The 24,993-nt window shown below is 38.9% G+C and overlaps 2 protein-coding genes across 3 annotated transcripts in view; one reads left to right on the forward strand and one right to left on the reverse strand.

The window, feature by feature from the left end:
* Nucleotides 1–18,209, reverse strand: part of HNRNPLL (heterogeneous nuclear ribonucleoprotein L like) — a 37,833-nt gene extending 19,624 nt beyond the window's left edge. Inside the window, exons 1-4 of one of the 2 annotated variants that reach the window (XM_073897309.1) lie at nucleotides 17,623–18,209; nucleotides 6,976–7,094; nucleotides 1,645–1,882; nucleotides 141–221 (exon numbers count right to left, since the gene is read on the reverse strand). In XM_073897309.1, the coding sequence (XP_073753410.1) occupies nucleotides 141–221; nucleotides 1,645–1,882; nucleotides 6,976–7,094; nucleotides 17,623–17,820 (636 nt within the window). In that variant the 5' untranslated portion in view covers nucleotides 17,821–18,209. The remainder of the gene's footprint in view (nucleotides 1–140; nucleotides 222–1,644; nucleotides 1,883–6,975; nucleotides 7,095–17,622) is intronic. The other variant, XM_073897308.1, reaches the window with a different exon arrangement.
* The window catches only part of GALM (galactose mutarotase), a 103,622-nt gene continuing 95,902 nt past the window's right edge, over nucleotides 17,274–24,993 (forward strand). Inside the window, exon 1 of the mRNA XM_073897311.1 lies at nucleotides 17,274–17,448. Coding sequence (XP_073753412.1) covers nucleotides 17,436–17,448 — 13 coding nt within the window. The 5' untranslated portion in view covers nucleotides 17,274–17,435. The remainder of the gene's footprint in view (nucleotides 17,449–24,993) is intronic.

A 24,993-nucleotide genomic window follows, 5' to 3' on the forward strand; every position in this document is an offset into this window, starting at 1 on the left:
TCTAAAACAAGTAGATCTTTGGAGAAGAGCAGAGAATACATACCACTTGTCAGGATATGATTAAGCAGGAAAAAATAAGACCATATTACACAGAAATCTTATACATCAATAAAAAAATTTATAGGTAAAGGATATTCAACCATTGCTTGTATCCCATTTCTCTTGAATATAACAATACGTTGTACTTTTCCAACAGGGTTGCATACAGTGTATAAAACATCCTATGAAGGAAAGAAAACAAGATTTCTTCACATTTTATATTTGGAAAAACAAGAAAATTACACCCTGCTTTTTTTAACTTAAAAAAACCTCAAGACATCATTTCTATTCATTACTAATTAAACTTTTAAAAACTGTTACACTTCTAAAGTTATTTCCTCACCCATACAGTATATCCAACATTAGAGAAGTTAAAATGAAACATTTCAAAAGGACTGCTACCTATTTTATCTCCTAAATAAATCCTTGATTCTTATTTTAACAGGTACCTAAAATGATGTCTGACAATATACAGTAAGTAAACCGAAACTATAATCAATTAATTTATGTTTTATTTTCCAAATGTGACTCCAGACTGTTTTATAATCCCTTGAATTACAGTAATAAATGTTTATTAGAAGTAGTAACAGATCAACTTGGTATTCATTTTTCAAGGGACAACGACTATATAGAGAAAAGATTCTGGAAAGATCATTTATACAATGTTAGATGTCAGCAAACAAGATCCCTGAATTAAATAAGAGAGAACTTAAATACCTACTTAAGAACAATTCTTCAACTATCAAGAAATTTCTTGAGCACCTACAATTACACAGCGGCACCATTAGGTTCTAGGGATACAACCATAAACAAATCAGAATACTTATACTAGATTAGGTACATTCTTCCTCCCCAAACACCAAATACTGTAATTAATACTAATTAATACTGCTTATTAATAAGTCTAGAAGTATTACAGAGGTAAATATCTAATTTAAATAGTATCTTATGCTTTCTTTTATGTCCCAATATCATATATCCTTACTAGAAATCATACTAATTGAAGCTTCCCTCACTGTGATACACTATTCATCACAAAAATAAAGTGTCCTTGTCACTGGCTTATTATGAAACAGCATCTCATTATGAAGTAGAAAACTTAATTGGTTCAGGACATGAATTCTTTGTAAAAATTCTGCTAATACCACTTTTTTAAAGGGCGAAACTGGAAATTTTAAGTAAATCAGACAGGTTTTTAATAAGTTATCTCAAAACCACTTATAATAATATATACATCTTTGGGATTCTGTCCTTACCTAGCAGATGCTCTTAACACGTGCTGGCATGCAAGTGAGAGAAATTTCTTGGATTATTTCTAACAAGTCTAATTCCTTATCAGAAACAGTTAATATTGATGCTAAATAATACAAATTCTTTAAAAGTGCTTATTTGTGACAACTGCACTTCTGACCTTTTTAGCTTCAGTGCTCACCATTTCTTTGTTCATTAAACATGATAGTCAAAATTAAGATTCATGTTAATAATTCTTTTAAAAAACACTGTTTTTAAATATCTAGATGGCAGTGAAGAAAACTATAGGTTAGTCACTCTAGAGGCAATTTTCAAAATCACTTTTAATTTAGTTTATTATACTAAAATGCATACCACTGTAATTGGATAGAGAGGATTCTGAATTGATAGCAGAAGAACTTTGTTGCCTCCTGATGGATCATCAGTATTTCCTGGCCGAGTGATCCTTTTGCTTGTAGAATAGTTGAAAAAAGCCTGTTGACCAGCAATGTACACAGGTTCATCCGCAGCAAACGTCACACATTCTTTGGCACTATCTATGTTTTCAAATTCCACTAGAGCCTGCCGTTTAAACGGCATCATCATAACATAGCTGAAAGGGAGATTGGAAAGGAATACCCAAATATAATAAATTCAGTTAACATTATTTATTCTCAATCAAGGAAAAGCAGACTTTAATAAAAATGTGTCAAATCACACAGATTAGTATTCTTCACTACATTTATCCAATGTTAGTCAATTCTTAAATCATCCAAATAAATTGTGGTACACCAGACAGATGATGCATATTTGAAAGCTTATCCTCCTGTGACTGAAAGGTTTTCCACTTTTTGCCCTCCTCAAGCACAAGTCTCTGTTATCAGTTACTAATGACACCACCCCATTTATTCTTCAGGCTGCCACTCCCAAGCAGTATTAGAAAATATCTAGATATAGACACTAATGGAAATAAAACTGAACAGAGGGCACCTGGGTGGCTCAGTCAGTTAAGCGACTGCCTTCGGCTCAGGTCACGATCCCAGGGTCCTGGAATCGAGTCCCACATCGGGCTCGCTGCTCAGCGGGGAGCCTGCTTCTCCCTCTCCTTCTGCCTGCCACTCCCCCTGCTTGTGCTCTCTATGTCTCTGACAAATAAATAAATAAAATCTTTAAAAAAAAAACTGAACAGAAAATTAGCAGATAGGACCCCTAACAACAGAAACTACTACCTCTATTAAATTTTCCAAATAAGTACCCCCACTAATAACTAAGAACTGACTATATACTTTCATTTATCTTACTAAAAACTAGAGAATCAAAAGATACATAGAAGCAACTCCAAACCAACCAAATTTCATACAAATAATCTCCTCCAAAATATTTTTAAATATTAAAGAATCTACGAAAAGATATTCACTAGGTTATAGTAATCATGGTTGCCTATGAGCAAGAGGGTGAAGTTATTCACATTTCACTGGAGGAACATATTTTAGTATATGAAATGAAAAATAAAGCAATGAAGGGAAGAAAGAAGTCAAAGCACATGGATCACACCAGGGGAAACAACATGTCCTCTGTTCACAAAAACAAGCACCTTAAAAATGTTTTAAAAAAACAATTATCATGGTTTTATAACAGTAGAAGGCTGCAGAAAAAAACATCATATCAGGTACTCAGTAAAAGCACTGTTTCTCAATAAGCATCCAGACCTACTGCTACCCTTTAGAAAGTGGTAAATGGCTTACTAATAAGAAACAGACCACTTTGTAACCTGACAAGTTACATAATTTCTTAAGAATTTCAGCTTCCTCATTTATAAAACTTGAAAGAGTTTCAACTTGACAATCCTGTTGTCAAGATTATGTTACTACATACAAACTGCTTGCCTTGCCTCATTCATCTTCATATCCTCAGAATCTAGAAACAGAGCTGATGCATAACAGGCATTCAATCAATATTTGTCCGTCTATGAGGCTTGGTAGCTCTTCCCACCCACATCGTTCAAAATTAAAGAAAATACAGAAACAACAGACCTTGAATTAAAGATTTACCAATTATGAATGCAAAATATAAATCCCAGGAGAGAAGAACATTCCTTTTAGAAATTTCTTGCTAAAGTTCTTCAGTCTTTTTTTTTTTTAAAGATTTTATTTATTTGAGAGAGAGAGATTGAAAGAGAGAGACCACACGAGAGGGGGTAGGGTCAGAGGGCGAAGCAGTCTCCCTGCTGAGCAGGGAGCCCCAATGCGGGACTCGATCCAGGGACTCCAGGATCATGACCTGAGCCGAAGGCAGTCGCCCAACCAACTGAGCCACCCAGGCGCCCATAAAGTTCTGAAGTCTTGCATACAAAAAATAGAAAACCCTGGAGTCAGGACTACGCTGAAGAAATTAAAGAATAAACATTCCCCTCTCACAAAAATATAAGTTGGTTGAATAGCTAAATGGTATTACCAAGTAAATACATTAATAATGCCCTCTGATTCTTTGGCACACAGAAAATTATAAAGGTTCAAAAATAAACTCTTTATTTGCCTATTACAGACATGGTCACAGTAAAACTGCTTTCTGTAACTACAGTAAGTGAGCTAGAAGCACAGACTTAAAAGTTAAGAAGTACCATTACATGAAGATAAAGAAGGGGAAACTAGAATGTCACATTTTAGAATGCACCTAAACTGTCTGGCACATAATTTACAAGAAATCTTTAAAAGCGGGCGCCTGGGTGGCTCAGTCATTAAGCATCTGCCTTCAGCTCAGCTCATGATCCCAGGGTCCTGGGATCGAGCCCCACATCAGGCTCCCTGCTCGGCGGGAAGCCTGCTTCTCCCTCTCCCACTCCCCCTGCTTGTGTTCCTGCTCTGTCTCTCTCTGTCAAATAAATAAATAAAATCTTTAAAAAAAAAAAAGAAATCTTTAAAAGCACTAATACTGAGGAAGACTGGAAGACCAAAGAAAAGAAAAAAATTAACAAAAGGGCTAAGGGACATGGTAGGGTCAGTGCTTTCAACTTATAACTCAAAACACATTTACTGATTTTTAAATGGAAACAGGAGGCGGCAAAAGATTTATTATACAAATTAGGTCCCAAAAGTTTTGTTTTAAAATTTTAAACCAATACAGCTAATTATACCTAGCATCCTCTCCTTTAATAGAAGGGGAAAAGGGAGGAAGAGAGACTCAGTATAGATTTTTAAACATTCTTTTGATCCTAATACATGAATACATTACAGAATAAAGACAAAAAATACATAGAATTTTATTATACTGACACAACCATTCTCAACATCGTATTCTATCCTACGCATTTAGTTTTTAGGTATAAACTTACTATATGTTGAACTTAGCGACGCATCTTTTTAATATGAGCAGTTTCTATATAATCTTTATAATCCCACACACACCACTAAAGAAATAAACAGAGAAAGTTTCTATAAATGCAACATTTTGAAGCAAAACACCTACTCCTCTTTGGAGGCTATTCAAGGTCTTTCAGCTTCAACAGTAGCCACCTCTTATTCAAGAGCATTTCATACAATTAAAACTCCTACTGCACATATTTATGCCAATTAAACTTTTAATTATACACTAATTTGTTCCAATTATTTCATAACTTTTTTTTTAAGATTTTATGTATTTGACAGAGAGAGACACAGTGAGAGAGGGAATGCAACACAGCAGGGGGAGTGGGAGAGGGAGAAGCAGGCTTCCCGCTGAGCAGGGAGCCCGATGTGGGGCTCGATCCCAGGACCCTGGGATCATGACCTGAGCCGACGGCAGAGACTGAATGACTGAGCCACCCAGGAGCCCCTATTTCATGACTCTTTTATCCACAAAACTACCAGTCCTGAGGGTAGAATGATGTACTATACAAATTATGAATTACATTCATATATAAAACACTTTACCATGGACTAAATATCAAAAAGTATACAGGCTAAAAATGGACAGGCCACTCAAAAGTGATTCAAATAATTCACCAACTTCAAAAAATAGTCCTATTTCTGGGCGCCTGGGTGGCTCAGTTGGTTGAGCGACTGCCTTCGCCTCGGGTCATGATCCTGGAGTCCCAGGATCGAGTCCCACATCGGGCTCCCTGCTCAGGAGGGAGTCTGCTTCTCCCTCTCACCCTCTTCCCTCTCGTGCTCTCTGTCTCTCGTTCTCTCTCTCTCAAATAAATAAAATCTTTAAAAAAAAAAAACAGTCCTATTTCTTTAATGCCTAACATTTAGGTCATGGTCATAATTAACATCAAAATATCAATACAGTTATCATTTCTCTAAAGTTTCTACCAGTATTTGCTCATCAACTTGTTTTCTAATATTGTTTCAGTATTTCTTCACTTTAAGGAAATAACTTTAAAAGCCCAGTATAAAAAAAGAGAAGAAAAAATAAGCCAGAAATAACCATCTCTTTCTAACTCCATGGGATAATGCAACCCATAGAGTTAGTCTAGTGCCAACATGTCGAGTCTAAATAAGGTCTAAGGGTCTGCTTCAATATATAAAGCTCCAGACAAACTTCATTTCCAATACCCACTTGAAATGACAAGAAGTGATACAGTCATCTTAATGACACTTTAAGAAATGGACTTTCTTCTGCCCGTGTAGATTGCCAATTTGTACCTCCAAGAATAAACAATATGTAACTGTGGTTTCTGACGTACGTAAGTTGAGGATAACAGGTTTCCCAAGTCATCCACCTCTCAATTAGGTCATTGAGGAAAATAAAATAAAATTAAAAAAAGAAAAAAAGATGCCATGATGGAATGTGTCACCTAACACTACTACTCCTTTGAAGCAATGATTCCTGCCGGACATCTCTGATTACTCTCTCACCATCTATTTATGCATCCTTTCAAAACTCAGAACTCCACATAAATTTTTGTAAGATTGAAGCAATCAATCTCAGCAAATATACTGAAATTTCTCTGCTGTTTCTATATTTTGAGTTAGTCTGTGTCTCTGATGCCTATAACCAAAACCCCAAACATATTCACCAAGGAAAAAATAATAAAATCAACTCCAGGCTACCCATACTAAGAAGAGAACAACAGCCGGGCATACTCCAAAAATAATTTAGAAAGAATTTTTGAGTGTCTATTTTTGGCAGCAGATTCACTTTTCTGATTATGTTTTCACTTAAGTCAATATTCTTAAGCATACACCAGCTGTGGGAAGAGAGAGGAGGAGCCTGAGTGAATACAAAACACAAAAATAAAACAAACTAGGATAAAACACTGACTGCTCCTGGTCTGCATAAGAACTCAGCAACACACACCTAAGCAAATAATGCCTATCCTTAATCTACCCACTGTTACTTGCCTATTAATTCTTAAATATTCCAAAATAAACAACAAAAAATCAGTTTTTAAGTACCACTACTTAAAACTCTAAAGACGAAGGGTGTTATCAACTCATTCAAACATTAAAACAGTGCCTAACAAGGAATCATGGACTCATATGAAAATCAGATGGAAGATGCCATAATCTATTTTACATACAACCTGGCTGAGGAATGTGAGGTGATCATGGATCCACAAAAATACATACATGCATCATCCCAGAAGGTTAAAAATAAGAGGCTTAAAAGAAATACAGAGGTTCTAAAGAAATACAGTCACAGGCAAGCAATATATACTATGGTTAAACATCAAGGCTTTTACCATACTGTTTTCAATCTGCATGAAGTCCCTATGAGCCTTACCATATTGTCCCAAATTTCTCCAGAGCCTCCACAAGGTCTGCTTCCACCACAGATTCACAGAGTCCTCGAACATGGACAACTGGTGAAACAGAAACTTTATGATGACTTCCACCTGCCTCCTAGCAAAAGAAAATAATTTCTAGTTAAAAACTTTAAAAGTCTAAATTGCATCTTTAGTAAATTCAATTCTGCATTAAAAAGCAAACATTAAAAAAAAAATCCAAACCAAACTGCATTCACAAGTTAGCAAAAGGACCTGAGAATAAAATCATGAATTAAACGTTTGGCATGAAAATTTTGATTTCTTAAAAGGGTGCATTCAACTTCAATAAAATCTCAGAAAAAAATTCAGCAGATACAGAGTATGCTATGACTGGAATTATATTTTATATTCATAATTTCATAGTTTCACCTCCATAAAATAAAAATTTCAAGTAGTCCAAATGAACAAAAAGTCCCAATTTAAAATGTTTAATATAAAGATTGTAAACTTTATTTATATCCTCTTTTGTCCTTGTTTAATTGGTTATCGAGTCCCACTATAATTTGAAGCTCTTTTTTTTTTTAAGATTTTATTTATTTATTTGAGAGACAGACAGATAGTGAGAGAGAGCAGAGCAGGGAGGAAAGGGAGAAGCAGTTTCCTGCGAGGAGGGAGCCCGACGCACTACACTTGACAACTTAAATTTATACAAGGTACCATCTCTATTGATGAACAAGTAACACTCAAAAATGCAAGCCTTCCAGGGCTTTTACGGAGTACTGTGTATCTCTGAGTACTCCTAGGAGGCAGTTTTAATATAAGTATATGGACTATGTAAGAGAATTACTTTGAAAATGAAAATAGCTCTCTCATTTACTTATTCAACTTCTATTAAGACAAAAATCTGTATTTACAACTAGCTACTGGGCACCTCTCTTATTTCACTTCAGAAATGACTTCCACATATGCTCCATATACACACACCAAAAAAATCTATTAAATGAAAGGTTTTTTTCTCCTACAAAGAGACTAAAAGCACAAATGTTTTACCTTTAAAACTTAATCATTTTAAGAAAGTTAAATCTCTTTATGACTATTTTAAAAGACTCACCAATTTCTCTTTACTATAAAGACTATTAGAAAAATATAACAGTCCTGTGCCCTGCCAATAAAAAAATTACATCATGGCTTAAAGAAAAGAGCTGACTTAAATATATAAAGCAACCATGGGACTACTCTCTTACGCTACTGTCAAATTCAACAAATAAATTCAGTCCTCTGCAAATACTAATTCAATAGTTGGAATTTCATTTGAATTGCTTATGCTGAGTCTTTTCTATGGTCAAGCAGATATTCATTACATGCCACTAAGTTTGAAATGAATCATTCTGATTGTACACTATGTAACCAAACACTCTATTAACAACCTTAACAAATGAGACTCTGCCTAAGTGAAACTCAACAACCAAATATGCATTATCATCATTAAGCTACTAAATATAACTGAACAGTGCAGGAAAAGAGCTCTAAATCACACCTAAAAACCTAATTCGGAACACATATTTAAAGTTTAAACAAGTTTTACTCTAAAAACAATAAGACAACAATAAACTTCAAGAAATAAGACCGTCATCTCAGTTGATCCTTAGAAATCAGCTGGTGAAGGTGAATGTGCAGAAGAAAACTACATTGGCCAAGACTCTTCAAAAAGTTAGTATAAAAAAAGTGGAAGATTTTAGATTAAGACTAAAGAGAGACAACAACCAAAGGCATTACTTGAGTCTTTATTTTATAATAGAGAAAAACTGCTATAAAAGACATCTTACGGACAACTGGAGAAATTTAAATACAGACAGGATATTATATTATGTGACAGAACTATTTATTGTCTTAGGTACCATTATAATGGTAATGTTTATGTGAAAAGAATATCCTTATTCTTAGGAAAGCTGGGATATTTAGGGATGGATTGTTATGGTGTGTACAAGTTACTTTCACAGTTTAGGGGAAAAAATGCATATAAATATAGATATACACATATGGAGATAAAATCCCAAATGGCAAAATGTTAAAAACTGCTGAATCTAGGTGAAGGGCATATGTAATTGAATATTTCACATAATAAAAAGTTGGGAAATTATTTTATTATATAATATTTAAGGCCTACAATAAGGTATGAAGAACAGTATAAACAGTCATTAACTCACCACCCAGTTTAATAAATAAAACACTACCAATCAGCTGAATATATCTCCTACCTCCCTTCCCATCGTGGATAACCACTATCTTGAATACACCGCTAAAAAATATGACTATTTTTCAAATTGGTCTTCTCACAAAGAAATGGATTATCGGACCAATTTTTAAAAATCCCTCAAAAATATGATATTAATATATTATTATTTAATTTTATTTCCCAAATGGAACAGTTCAAGACTTAAGTCATTCTTCAGAAGCTAGAAGCTATTAAATGCAAACAACATGGTACTTAGGGGAGGATACAATTATCTGAACTTCAAGGCAGAGAACATATCCTATTCACCTTGTATTTTCCTAATTCCCACTCGGTGAATCTGCTATTCATGAGTTTAACTACCTTGACATTTCTCTAATCTTTATATTATGTCCCCTTTTCCTGAACTTAAAAATTTTTTATCCCTTCTGCTTAAAGAAAAAAAGAAAAAAATCCTAGGGGTGTTTCCAAATATAAATGTGATATATTAGTGGTATCTTTTCAAACAATATTTTTACCACCCCTTTTGCCCCCAATATTAAAAGTTTTGGGGGTTGTTTGTTTGGAGAGAGAGAGAGAGTGAGTGTGCACAAGGAGGGGAAGGGGGGTAGAGAAAAAGGGAGAGAGAATCTTAATTTAAGCAGGCTCCACACTCAGGGCAGAGCCCAACGTTGGGGTTCAATCATGACCTGAGGCAAAATCAAGAGTCAGATGCTTAACCAACTGAGCCACCCTGGTGCCCCCTAAAACTTTTCTCAAATCCGTATTTTCTTATCTCTACCTATGCTACATACTGGTGGTAAGAAATCTGAAATCATCTGTACTTCTTTTACTTACCCTAAAATTACCTTTTTAAAGCACCAACCAATTCCTAAATTGGTGACTAAATCAGTATTATTTACCCCATCCACGTATTAACACTTTGATCATGTCTTCTCCAGTTTGAAAAGTTTTTTTTAATCCTTTCTCATACAGAAGCCCAAAGTCCTTCCATTTCAAATATTTAGTTATCTAGGCTCCCTCCTGATCTATTTATACTGATTACTTATCAGACTAAAAACAATATTCCAAGTGAGCACTTAGCAAATGAAGGCATGCCTTCACTTTACATATACGTTTTTTCTTTTTTAATTACTCTATCCCTTCTTTAGGCAAACTTTGTCAACTATAATGGAGGCATTATTTGGTCCCCTTTGCAGGCTATAGACCAGTCTAGTCATAACCATTCCAAACTCCCAGCCCCTTAAAGGCTACCTCAAGGACCAACTCTAATAATACCAACTTTAAGTGCAAATTTTAACTATTGCTGATTGAAGACCACACTCTTCTGAAGAGAAGGGAAGCTCAAGAGAGTATAAATGAAGATTCTGAGAGGAATAAGGGCCCATTAGATAAAGATGTGATGTGTATATATATAATGGAATATTAGGCAGCCATCAAAAAATGAAATCCTGCCATTTGCAATGACATGGATGGAACTAGAGGGTATTATGCTAAGCAAATTAAGGCAATCAGAGAAAGACAATTACCATATGATCTCACTGATACAAGGAATTTGAGAAACAAGGCAGAGGATCATAGGGGAAGGGAGGGAAAAATGAAACAAGACGAAACTGGAGGAGGAGACAAACCATAAGAGACTCTTAATCTCAGGAAACAAACTGAGGGTTGCTGGAGTGGAGGGGGGTGGGAGGGATCGGGTGGCTGGTTGATGGACTTTGGGGAAGGTATGTGCTATGGTGAGCATGTGAATTGTGTAAGACTGATGAATCAGAGACATGTACCCCTGAAATAATGCATTATATGTTAATAAAAAGAAAAAAAAAAGGGCCCATTAATGTCTCTTCACATAGTAAAGCAACAACTGTAAACCAGTAAAGGCCAGGCACAACGTCCTTATTAGGCTTGTTTTCCCGACATCTCCATGCACAACACATGCTTAATAGCACAACACATGCTTAATAGCACAACACATGCTCAAGAGCAAATGAACAGCCTTCTTCGGCCCTCTTATAATTACAGGATTAAAAATGACCAACCTCAAATTCCAATAATTCATACCCCAACACCAGACACAGAACCACTGCCAAGTGATTATCCAGCTTCTCCTTACACACCTCCAATGACAAGAAACATACTACTCATGAGACAATCCACTATATTTCTAGAAAATTCTTCATAATATATACCCAAATCTGTCTTTCTGTGGTTTTGTATCCAAAATGGCCTTTGAAGTCAGACAAGCATTTGAATCTTTGGACACTTACTGGCTCACTGATCTTAGGCTAATTACCTTTTCCAGCCTCGGTTTCACTATTAAAAAAAAAAAAATCCGTATCATGTAAGGTTACAGTAAATAAGTGGAACAACAAATATAAAATGTCTAGCACAGTGCAAGATGTATTTAGCAAGGGTTCAAGAAATAGTAAATGGTGCCCCCTGCCCTTATCTACATTTCCCTCTTCTACATGATAACCTTCCAATTATTTGTAATGATTACTCAAACCATACCTAAATATACCCTTCAGGCTAAATAGCCCCAGATTCTTCTGTCATTCCTCTTATAATGTGATTTCAAGTGTCTTTTCCATTCTGGTAATCATTCTCTGGATGCATTAGAATTTATCAACATTATACCAAGAAATGAGTACAGTATTTCTAGATATTTAAGGTTATCCCTTTTATTTGGCTTGTTCATACAAATGAAGAAAAAAGGTGTTTTAAGGGGCACCTGCGAATATCTTTTAACTCACACTATGCTTAGAGTGTTACAATTTTTCTTATTAAACAATCACATCTCTTTACTTCTTTTTTTTTTAAATGTTTTATTTATTTATTCATGAGAGTCAGAGAGAGAGAGAGAGAGGCAGAGGCAGAGGGAGAAGCAGGCTCCCCACCTAGCAGGGAGCCCGATGCAGGGCTCAATTCCAGGACCCTGGGATCATGACCTGAGCCGAAGGCAGACACTTAACCATCTGAGCCACCCAGGCACCCCTACTTCTTTTTCTTTCTTTTTTTTTTTTTTTTTAGAGAGGGAGAAAGGGGGGGGGGAGAGAATCTTAAGCAGCTACATGCACAGCATGGAGCCCAACGTGGGCCCGATCCCACCACCCTGAGATGATGACCTGAGCCAAAATCAAAAGTTGGACACTTAACCAACTGAGTCACCCAGGCACCCGTTTCTGTTTTTTTTTCCTAAAGAAACAATACAGCAGATCCAAAATATGGGAAACCCTTTAATTTTCTTAAAGTTTTTAGGTACACTTGATCACATAACAAAGATTAAAAAGAACAGCCATATGATTCAAATAACTAAAAAATCTTTGCTTTTGGGGAGCCTGGGTGGCTCAGTTGGTTAAGCATCTGCCTCCGGCTCAGGTCATGATCCCAGAGTCCCGGGATCAAACCCCGCATTGGGCTCCCTGCTCAGCGGGGAGTCTGCTTCTCCTTCTGACCCTCCCCCCTCCCGTGCTCTCTTTCTCTCTCAAATAAAATCTTTAAAAAATAAAAAAATAAACTTTTTTTAAATTAAAAAAATTTTTTAATTAAAAAAAAATCTTTGCTTTTTTGCTCATGTAGTAGAAATTATTTGGTTTTGCCTACCCAGAACCCCTTTCCCTTCTTCTGATTAAACACATACACACATACACGCACACACACACGCACCTGGAACTCTGTTACTCCACTGGTATTCTCAATCACACAGTCATGCCTGACCAATTTCAGAGGTAGCCCAGTGATTAGTTGCAGGGAGAGAGAAGATAAAAAGTGTTGATTAGAAGGGATACATACGGACACTGGGGAGAACGGTGTTCTCCACTTGCTAGCTGTAAGAATATAAGTCTAGGGGTGCCTGGGTGGCTCAGTCATTAAGCATCTGCCTTCAGCTCAGGACATGATCCCCAGGTACTGGGATCGAGCCCCGCATCAGGCTCCCCTCTCCTCAAGAAGCCTGCTTCTCCCTCTCCCACTCCCCCTGCTTGTGTTCCCTCTCTCGCTGTGTCTCTGTCTGATAATAAATAAAAATCTTAAAAAAAAAAAAAAGAATGTAAGTCTAGCTTTATAACTACATAGAGGAAATAGAGCATATAGAATCAAGTCTCAGTGACATTATCTAAATCCCTAGATCCAACCATGCCTGAAACCACTGCCACAATCTGGCTTTCTCAGTTACATGGGCCAAAAAACTCCCTATCTCTGCCAACTTTTTGTTTTGCTTAAGCTCACCTGAATTGTTGCTGTGGCTACAACTACAAGCTTTGAAAGTTGTATTCAATTCATAGAGGCAAAAAAAAAAAAAAAAAGCACTAAATGATGTAAAATCACAGATTTTTAGATATGGAATTTTTTTTAAAACTTTTATATCTCCATCACTGAGAACAGCACCTAGCACACAAAAAGGGCTCAAGTATTGTTTTTTGATGCGTTAAGAGATCACAGTGATCATCTAATCCAACCTTTTCATGTGATCGTTGAGTTCCAGAGAGGTTAAGTCACAAAGCATGTTGGCAGCAGATCCAAGACACCTGCCCTGGTTGGGCTTATGGCTCTATTAGCAGCTCTTTTCACTGTTATGTACTAACACGAAGAAATACAGTGACTTGTTAAAACCAAAAAATGGTAAAACCTACTCCTTTTCACTTCTTTCCTAATGCCAAGTCAGAAAATCCTCACTCTACTGCAACAGCTTAGCTAAAGCAGACAGAGAACGTTATTGCCTCGAGACGCTGACACTTACCTCCAGGGCACACATCCTTTAACTTTTTTATTGCCCAGGGTGTAGTTACTATGCTCACTGTCAGCCTCTAAACTTTTCCTGTGGGAGTTAAGCTAACAAAGTGACCTCATCTCATCTCCCATCCCATATTCATCCAATAAGCCATCATAATATCCCTATGCATCTCTGTAATTCAGACCCTAAAAGTATAGAAGTGTATCTTAAATTCAAACTAGATTCTCTACCTCATATATACCATTAGAAAATCCTAGGAGCTACACTTTTATCTTGGCATTTTGCCATCTTGTAAGTCTATTTATTAAAAGTTGAGAAACTTAAATTTTCACCTCATCAGCAAACAAACCACTTTAACAACCCAATTTGCCTGTTTACTCAATGGCAGAATAGAATAAAAGAAAAACTTGAAAGTCTCCAAAATGAATTAGCACTCCATAAATCTTTATTGATACCAGTCTTTATAAAAGCAGATCTTTTCTATGTAACCTCCCAATTTAATTCCTCAACTGGTTTTGCCAAGTAAAACCCTAATATTTGGAAGTCAAGCTGCTTTCTTAAAAATAAGCAGATACAGAAATTTACCATTAATATGATCTTGAAGGTCCTGCTAAATTTAAGAACACCACTCACTCTATGAGAATAAATTGTGTAATACATAGCACAAACCTCCATAATCCAGCTTTGTTCAACAATGCAGCCCAGTGAATCTGAAACACTCTAGGAATTTTTGATCTTTAAATTAAGTGCCAGAAGCCATAAATTTGAAGAGTGTCTTATTTCTCATATCCAACCTGCTAACGCATTTCTTTTTTTCTAACTCATTTCTCTATACACCTTAACACATCATGATCATTCACAATGATCAACTCTTCTTTAAATAGGCATTTGTAAAAACACTACTTCTCTTTTTCTAAAAGATTTATTTATTTGACAGAGAGCACGTAAGAGGGGTGGAGCAGAGGGAGAGGGACAAATAGACTCTAAGCGCAGAGCCTGAGGTGGGGCTTAGATATCTCACGACCCCTGAGATCAGGACCTGAGCGGAAATCAAGAGTGAAACGCTTAACTGACTGAGCCACCCAGGCACCCCAACACTGCTTTTCTTAAATACTCACTTTCCTCTTTAAATCTAATTAATACATTATTAAAGCACTTGTGGAAACTTAATTATCTAAAGCTAAATAATATAAATTTTTAAAGTCTTACTTTGCACCTTACAAACCTCCAACTGGAGTTTAAAAGATTGCTTATCATTGTACCTAATCTGCATTTACTGTTGTTTTTAACAGTTTGACCACAAGGTATTTCTTCCCTGGCTGGACTGGAGGACAACTGAGGTTGAGCCAAACTCATTTTAGTTAGATGAATTACCATATTTCTGGCTGAAGACGCACTAGACATTGAACTTCTATCCAGGGAATGCCTAACCTAATAAAATTTTATTATGTACATGTTTCCATAGTTGCAATACTTTCAAAATAGTACCAAAATTTACATGAATAAAAAGGTTTAAAACAGGAAAAATAAACCTTCATTAGATTTCACAGTGCAGTATTGGTTCTACAGTTAAATAAAAGCAGTTCACTCTCTCCTAAGAAACAAAACAACAGTGAAATAAACAAAAATTAGAATTTATAACTCAATCTGCATATAGCAGTTTCTGCTTGGGTAATTTAAAAGCTGCATTACAGTAATCACTGAACTACAACTTCAGGTATGGAAAGGTTCAACTTTTACATTTTACAGACTAAGCGAACTCAAGAGTAGTAGTTAACGGACTTTCCCTAAGGTACATATTGTATGCTAGCTAAGACTTCTGACTCTCCCCAAGCCCTGCCCAGTGCTATTTCCACTGCCAGATACAATTCACTTTGGATATATTAATTATGTATTATTTTCTTCCCAACATCCAAAATAATACTATTGCCTTAACATCTAATCTATTTTTCCAAAAAATTTTTTCATAAAAAGATTAAAGTATCTTTTCAAGACACTTAATGGAAGACATTTCATGCTACTACACAAAAAACTTAGGACTTTCCGCAAAAGAAATAACACTGATCCATTGGCTCCATCTAAAGTATCAGTTACAGTATTCCTGCTTCCAAATTCCACAGTGGAATTGGCTTTGAACTGAAACTTTAAGAAAACATGCATTTTTTATTCACATGCCCAAGCTACATTTTGAATATTCCAAATACACAGGCCCAAAAATCAGAAGCCATATCTAGCCATAAGGAAACATTTATTTTTTTTTTAAAAGATCTTATTTATTTGACAGAGAGAGAGAGACAGCGAGAGAGGGAACACAAGCAGGGGGGAGTGGGAGAGGGAAAAGCAGGCCTCTCGCCAAGCAGGGAGCCGTTGTGGGGCTCGACCCCAGGACTCTGGGATCATGACCTGAGCGAAAGGCAGACGCTTAAGGACTGAGTCACCTAGGCGCCCCCATAAGGAAACATTTATTTAGAGGAAGAAGAAGTTCCTTTTTTCTAATGGGTTGAAACGTATGTGTCCCTGTTTCGTATTTGGAAACTCTTAACACTGGGGACTACTGGCCTGAATTTTTTACATAAAAATTCAAACAACAGCTAAAAGGCTTATAATTTGCCTCTTAATACTTTTATTAAACATTCTAAGTAGAATATACGTGTACAATTTCTTAAACTTCAGGTAAAGCTTCCTTTCAAAAAATCACAATTAAAATGTGATAAATGTTTAAAGGTCATCTAAGCCATTAAGGCATCTTAAGTGCACCAAAAAAGGGCAAAAACTTTTGCTTTGCTTTGTTTCCTTAAAGTCTCCATGCAACTGAAGCTGAGTTACTACTACTCGCTGTGGATAAGACGATTTTCACATTCCTTCTGCCTCCAGCTCACATTTCTGATAAGAGCAACAAGAATGCAGGAATGTGTGTTTAATGCAGTTCCGAGTTCAGTTTCTCCTTTCGTGGGGCAAATATGGAATAAAGGGTCAACGAACAGCTGATGTGATTTTCAGATTCGTTTTATTTGGAAAATAAGGGTGGTGTTAACACCTACCAACACTTTTTTTTTTTTAATCGAAGAGCTAAAATCTGTACTGAGTAATAACCATAAAACTGGGTGACAAAGCAGGCACGCCATGCCTTCCAAGAATAAAAATTCTGAAATTAAACCTTCAGGGGAACTAGGGTGTGAGCGCCTGAGCGCAATTTGTCATTCGGTTACGGCTCTGCTCAGGACCCAGACGAAGAGAGACCCCGGCAGAACCCACGCAACCATCCTGTGACCGAGACGGGCGCGCGGATGCTGCGGGCACAGGGGCAGAAGCGGGAGAGAGGGTCGTCACGACGCCGGCGAGCCGCCGGAGGAGTTAAACTAACAAAGAGCTAATCGCGCACCAAAGGCCCCCCCGGAGCGGAAGCAAAGCCGCCCCGCCGCCCCCGCCCGGCTACCCTCCCCAAGTTCGGGGCCGGCAGACAACTCGCACGCGGGGCCTGCAGCCAGGCCGGAGCCGGGTTCGCGGTCGGGATGCGGGAAACAAGTAGGGCAAAGAATAAAAGCCCTAAAGAGAGGAGCCGGCGCTTCCCGACCGGGTCAGCGCAGCAGCAGAGGGAAACTGGGCGCGCGGAAGGCCCCGGGGCCGAGTTCCCGCCGCTGGGCCCTGCTTTCCCGAGAAGCCGCCAGGCACAGGGGACGGGGCGCCGCGCTTTGTTACCGGCTGTGAGAAGCTCCGGCCGCCGCCGCCGCCGCCGCCGCCATCGCCCCCGCCCCGGGGCGTCGCTTCCCGGCGGTTCTCGCCTTCCTCGGCCGAGTAGTCGATCTCCCCCTCCTCGGTCTTGAGGCGCTTGGCCTGGCTCTCGTACTCGCGGTCCTCCTCGTACGTCTCTCTGGGAGAGGATGAGGAGGAGGACATGGCGGCGGCCAGAGGGACCGGCGGGCTAGCGGGTGGGGGTGGCGGCGGGGCGCGGGCCTCGGACGCCGCCGGCCAGTCCCCGCCACTGGCCGAGTCTCTCCAGCGAAGGTCTGTGCTGCCGGGCCGGCCTCGGGGGCCGGGCGCCCAGGAGCTGGGTGGGTGCAGGGAGCGGGCGGGATGAGGGGGGCGCCCCGGGAGGAGGCTCCGGAGCGGCCGCTCCCCTTTATTACGGAGCCAACATTCAGCCTCTCCCTCCTCCTCCGTCTCCGCTCCCAGCCCGGGGGAGCGAATCTAAGGATGGGGACGCGACCGTGGCTTCCGGTCTTCCCTCCTCCCCTAATCCGCTCCCTGCCGCCCAGACCGAGCCTCCGCCCCCGCCTTAGCAGCCGCCGCGCAGGATCGAATCCAGCCGCAGCCCGCGGGAAGCGCCCCTCAGCCTGGGTCCTGCTCCCTATTGGCAGGGGGAAAAGTCGACCAGGCTTCCAATTGGCCGGAAGGACTGTTCGTCAAGAGCCGCCCACGGCTCGGCCTCGCCCCCCTCCCTACGCCTTGTGAACTCGCCGCTGGCCTGCGAGTCCCGGACGCACAACGCTCGCCGCGCGCTGCCCGGGAGCCGTTGCTGCCCTGCGGCCGTTAGCGCTGTTGGACTCAGCCGAAGGCAGGCGCGGCGTGAACCCCCGCGGGCGGTGAGGCGTGCAGTGGGGCCAGGGCTGCGGGTGTTAACCGCCCTCCCGCTAATTTAAATGCTTTTATTACTTCTCTTCAGAAGAGGCTGAGGAAAACCTCTAAAATCCCTGCAGATAGACCTCGTACAGCCCTTAAAACTACAGAGGCTAAGCGGAGAAAAGGGTTTGGAACCATGAAAGTAGCCTATTTTGTGTGCAAAATCTGATGAAAGTGGGTGCACTGTCTTCCCGCCCCTAACTGGATTTTCAAGAACAGCAGTCAAGATGTACATTTCGCAAGGTGCAAGTCTGAAGAAGACGCTGCACGGGGGTGAATGTCAGTTTAATCAGTTTAATCAGTTAGCACCCATTTATCATCTAGACCCCTCTTTCCTGACTGGTGTGTTTAAGTTCCTGCTCCAGTTAGATGTGTTTTAAATCTTCCATATAATACGTCATCCTTCATCCCAACCCTTTCCTTTCGGGATGATCTCTTTATTTCACATTATCGTTTATTTTTGAAAGATACAAAAGCCTAACAAAATTCTGTTTGTCCTTCGGACCACAACTCACTTCCTCCGTGGAGCCCAGAGGACTCTTCCAAGCTTCTAGCTGCTTTCTCTTTTTCCAGCAGGGCCCTTTATACTTACCTCTTAGGGTGTTCTGTTTTAAAGACTAGAAAGGCTTGAAGGCAAACTGTGCTCTTTTTTCACCTTTGCAAATCCAGTTCCTCTGCAGATCCCTGGCACAAGTTAGGTACTCAGCAATGCTGAAGGGGTGGGCTGAGGTCCTTGGGAAATAAAAGTCCAGTATCTTTCAGGAAAGAAACTAACAAATCTAACACAACCTAACTACCCTCTGTGACTTACCCCTTGGAGGACTGCCTTGGATCAAGATGCCTTACGTGTTTCCATTGTCCTTATCCCTCAGATGCTCCTCTAAATGTGGCTTTTTCCTAACTGTGTATGTGGACCGTTTCCTCCTCCCGCCTCATTCTCCCTCATTTCCAAAGTTATTTCTTCCCAAAAAGCCGTTTTTATTTATTGCTGGCAGTGCTTTAACAACACTATTTTGTACTTTGTAATTTACACTGCCTGTCATTTTGGGGGGAAAAATTGCAAGCTTTTCACAGCACCATAGAGCTTATAATCAAATTTGTGTGCAGCTGCAAATGTACACTGACAAAATAGAACTAAAAAAAATTTTAGGAATTTATTTTTTAAATTAAGATAGAATGGAAGTGGACAAAAGAAATATCCAAGAGGATGGGGCGCCTGGGTGGCTCAGTCAGTCAAGCGCTGCCTTCGGCTCAGGTCATGATCCCAGGCTCACATCAGGCCCCACATCAGGCTCCCTGCTGAGCTGGGAGCCTGCTTCTCCCCTTCCTGCCGTTCCCCCTGCTTGTGCTTGCTGTCTGTCTCTAGCTCTCTCTAGCTCTCTCTGTGTCAAATAAATAAAATCTTAAAAAAAAAAAAAAGAAAAATATCCAAGAGGGAGCTACAGTGCCAGCTACATGAGGAAATATTACTGGCACTGGGAAGAATGAGAAGAGCCAGAAGGAAGGCCTTATCCAAACTTTCCAAATATTTTATAGTGATGGTGAAAATATTAAATTCTCAAAGCCTGCCTCCAACTCCTAGATTATACCGGGTTAAAATGCAATTCTCACATTAATCCATAAAGAAACCAAGCCTTGCCAAACATTGTTGCTATACTCAGTGTTTACTAACAGAAGGTAGGTAATTTTAAAGATTTTATTTATTTATTTGGCAGAGAGATACAGAGAGAGAACAAGTAGGCAGAGAGGCAGGCAGAGGGAGAGGGAGAAGCGGGCTCCCTGGGGCTCGATCCCAGGACCCTGGGATTATGACCTGAGCCGAAGGCAGCCACTTAACCGACTGAGCCGCCCAGGCGCCCCAGAAGGTAGGTAATTTTGATAAACAGAATTTAAGTTTAAATTCTAAATACGATGTACCAGCATGAAACTTTGTTCTTTTTTGGAATAGCTCAAACTGTTCAATAAAAAAACTGAAGAAGTAAAACATAGAAAGCATGTTTAAAGGACATATATCAGTACACTGACCATGGGTTATCTGTGAGCTTGTTGCTGATAAGTTACTCAGTGACAATAAGTCTTTTGATAAGGCAAATGCTAGCTAGCTCTCTACCTCATGAGAAGAGCTAAAGAAGGAGGGCATAAATTATACTCTGCATGATTTAACTTAGATGAGATAAAGAAATTATACACCACCCAGCAGCCAGAAATGCCTAAGAAAGCCAGAAACAGCTCCTAAGTGCCACGACCATCTGGAATTTCTGTTGCACTACATATAGCCTCAGGCCTTTGGCTGATTGTCTGGATGCTCAATTGGATTGGCTGCTCTTGATTAGGCTAAGAAATGGCCATGAACTACCATTGCCACAGCTCTAAGTGGATTCAGGGGCTCTACAAGAGTGGGAGACAGGTCCAGAGCAGCCCTAGGGAAACTGATAGTCAAGGTCCTTTATAATCTAACCCTGAGTTTCCCTTTAGTTTTAAATCTCAGGGCCGGCTCTGTTAATTTATAAGATAGTGTGCTAGGTGATGAAGGGACCAGAAAACTGTAAGAGATGGTCCCTGCCTTCTCAAAGTTTGCAATCAAGTTGAGGAAACAAGGCACATATAATAGACATGTAATAATAACAGCCATTCACAGTGTGCCAGGCACTGTGCTAACCGTTGTACGGGTCCTGTCAGCAAATTCTGACAGAAGACCTCTAATAGGTGTTATTGTTACTATGCCCATTGTACAGTTAAAAGAAACAATCCAGGAAGGGTTAAGGGACCTGCACTAGAGACAAAGTAAACCAGAATCAGAATTAGAATCCAAGCTATCTGATTCCAGAGCCAGTACTCTTCATCAAGAAGAATGATTTAATTATTGTTTTATTTTTACTGCCATGAACACAGATCTTAAAGTCACTTATCATGATACCAGTTTATTCCCTAATTTTTACCAGGGCTATGCAGCTGTAATTCTAGAAAGGCGTGAATAGTTTTCACCATTTTCGTTGATACAAGGAAATTTAATTAGCTTCCATAAGAAATTACAAATTAAGCTGTTTTCATGTTCATTTTTAAATTTAATTTATATAGAAAAGGCTCAGAAATCATGAGAGAAGTATCTCTATTTTGTGATAGATACATAATTTGAACAACTGGAGATACAAATTATAAACTTTTCATACCCAAACTCAATTTCCAATATTGCGGCTATTTCACTGAATATACAAAACTTTGTTTCCTGCCTCAGCTCTTGCAAAATCAGGTAAATAAAACCCTTATGCACACCACGCCCGTGAGCCACATTTCCAAAGGATTGAAACCATAGAGGTATATTTTAATTAAGACCTGTTTTAACACCAACAAAGTCCATTCGGAGACAAATCAATTAGTTCCTATGAAACTTTGTCAAATCCAGAGTGTATTTGTGGTGATACCACTTCTGTGTTTGACAGAGATCCCCAAGAAAGGGCACTGTGGTGCTGTACCCAAGCTAGCCCTTTTAATTTGATCTACACTGGGTTTGTTATGGTGAAAAGAAGCCACTGGTTCCAAGAGGATGCACCCTGTAGGAAGTGCCCTGAGCACTATTCGCTTGCTGTGTAGTCAAGTGTAACCACAGTGGTATTCTTTTTTCAGGTACTTTCATCATGCACATCGGCTTTGGGGCTAGAACTGCCACCATGTTTGGCCTCTTTAAAAAAATAACAATTTGTGATAAATCAGCAAAAATAAAATAGATTTACCTTACAGGACTAGCTCATCTACCAAATAATGACAGGTAAAATTCAGATTCTTATTATCAGTGATAGCCACTTAGTCTTAGAAATAATACTTAAATTATTTCCACTTTGCTCTAGCTCCTGTGAATTGAGAGTGCTTTAGATATCTTTAAAAATAATTTTAATAAGCAAAAAGAGTAAAATCATAGCATTTCTATCCCCAGGTGAGAGTAAATAGAATTTATCAAAGTAAATTCACCTTACATGTAAAAACATAGTGAAACAAAATTAACAAGTAGTTGCTCACACTTAACAAAACGGTACTAAGTGCTACCAATGATTTCCAATTGTGTAGAACGTAAAATATTTGGGAATGACCAGTGGTACTTAATACCTTTTTGTTGTTAAGTATGAGCTCTCAGTTCTTCTTTTCTTTTTTAATTTGAGAAAAATAAAAATTTCTTGGAAACACCCCACTTCATCCCATCAAGGAAGTTTCCTTGGTAAAAAAAAGTTACTAATTCACCCATTCTTTCCCTATCTTTTATGCTGGGACCACTTTAAAAATTACAAGGAATACTAAGATAACGGATAAACTAGGTTTTTTAGACCTCCATTTTTTTTTTAACCTTTCCTATCTTTAGCTTTCTTGGCCTGGCAATGCCTTTGCATTCTGAATATGTTAGCAGACATTTGAATCAAAAGGAATGGATTTTTTTAAAGATTTTTTTATTTTATTTATTTATTTGACAGAGAGAGAGAGAGCACAAGCAGAGGGAGTGGGAGAGGGAGAAGCAGGCTCCCTGCTGAGCAGGGAGCCCGATGTGGGGCTCGATCCCAGGACCCTGGGATCATGACCTGAGCCGAAGGCAGACGCTTAATGACTGAGCCACCCAGGTGTCCCAGAAGGAATGGATTTTTAACAGAATTGTATAATTGTTTCTCTTGATACAATGTACAGTCCCAAACCATTGTGGCACTTTCCCCACCGTTACCCCTATGACCAGAAGATCAATAGACTACCTTTATTTTAAGACAAGGAAAGTGTTTTGCCCATGCATCCTAACCACATGTCAGCTCTTGAGTTTGGCTAGACGTGTGCCATCCAATGCAGTGGCCACTAGTCACGCGTGGCTATCTACATTTAAATTAGTTAAAAATGAAAGAAAATGCAAAATTCTATTTCTGAGTCGCACGAATCGCATTTTAAGTGACCGATAACCACATGTACAAGCGGCTGCTGCTTTGGACATGCTGGACTGGACTGTAGCCTAGAGAATGGCTGTATCTCATTCATCTTTGTGTCTTCATCACCTACAACATTGTACATAGTAGCCACTGACGAGACATTTGTTGGTCTGAATTAAGCTCCTCTTTCTCGTAGCTCAAGAAAAAGAAGCCCATAAAACGTGTAAGCTTTGCAAGTTATGTCTATGTTTTTGTCTCAAAGATTGATCTGCAGTTTGATTTGCTCCTCACCCATACTTGAAATGAAATCATTTAAAAGATGTAATTACATTTTTCAACCAAGCTCATTTTGTACACTGGATGTACCAAAATGTGTATGATTTAAAAAAAATGTGTATGATTTAAATTTGTCAATCAACCAATTGTATTAAATGAGGCACATCTATTGAAAGATTTCCTATTGTGAATGTTTTTCAAAAGTGAAAATTCCTTTCACAAAGTAGTCATTCTCTGATTTATCTTTAAGAATGCCATTACATGGGGGCGCCTGGGTGGCTCTGTTGTTAAGTGTCTGCCTTCGGCCCAGGTCATGATCCCAGGATCCTGGGATTGAGTCCTGTATCGGGCTCCTTGCTCAGCGGGGAGCCTGCTTCTCCCTTTCCCACTCCCCCTGCTGTGTTCCCTCTCTCGCTTGTGTCTCTCTCTCTCTGTCAAATAAGAAATAAAATCTTAAAAGAAAAGAATGCTATTACATGAACATCAGAATTTGCACTGAATTGAGAATTAGGCAAATAAAAATAGTGTTCTTTAAAGGTGCTATCATAAGCATCCAATGTTAAAAGTTTGTAGGATAAATTTACTATTATTACTAAGTATAAATAAATAACCAGCACTGCATAGAACTTTACTATATACAAAGCAGTTTCACATACATTGCCTTATATGATTTTCACAGAAACTTTATGAGGGAGACAGGGCAAGTCCTTACTGCAATGTTCAGAAAAACTAATGTTTTGTCTCTAAATTCCCATCTTCTTTCCAGTAGGCCAATGAGCACATAGGAACTATTATTTATGGTGATTAGATTGGAGTTGAAACTTTTAATTTTTCTGCCCTATTTGGATGGAACTACTTTCTTAGGAATATAATTTTTAATTATATATAAATAATAATATATACTATATATAAATACCTGTTCAGAGAAGACCCTCAATAAATATTTGCTAAATAAATCAGTGATTACATGCATCGTCCTGAAAACAGAGCTGACTATATCAGTCAAAGTTCAGTTGCAGAGAACAGAATTCATTCCAGTAAGTTTAAGCCAAAAGTATTAAAATACTTAAAGAATAATTGAGAGTATTAATGGGATGATTCTCTTTCTTTCTCTCTCTCTTCTTTTTTAGGGAAAGTGAGCAAGTTGTGGGGGAGGAGCAGAGGGAGAGAGAAAGAGACTCTTGAGCAGGCTGCACACCCAGCGTGGAGCCCAGTGAGAAGCTTGATCCCACGACCCTGAGATCATGACCTGAGCCGAAATCAAGAGTTGGATGCTTAA

This window comes from Callorhinus ursinus, unplaced genomic scaffold (genome assembly GCF_003265705.2).
Source record: "Callorhinus ursinus isolate GAN/ISIS: 27379988/994484 unplaced genomic scaffold, GSC_fseal_2.0 scaffold10, whole genome shotgun sequence".
Taxonomy (NCBI): Eukaryota; Metazoa; Chordata; class Mammalia; order Carnivora; family Otariidae; genus Callorhinus; species Callorhinus ursinus.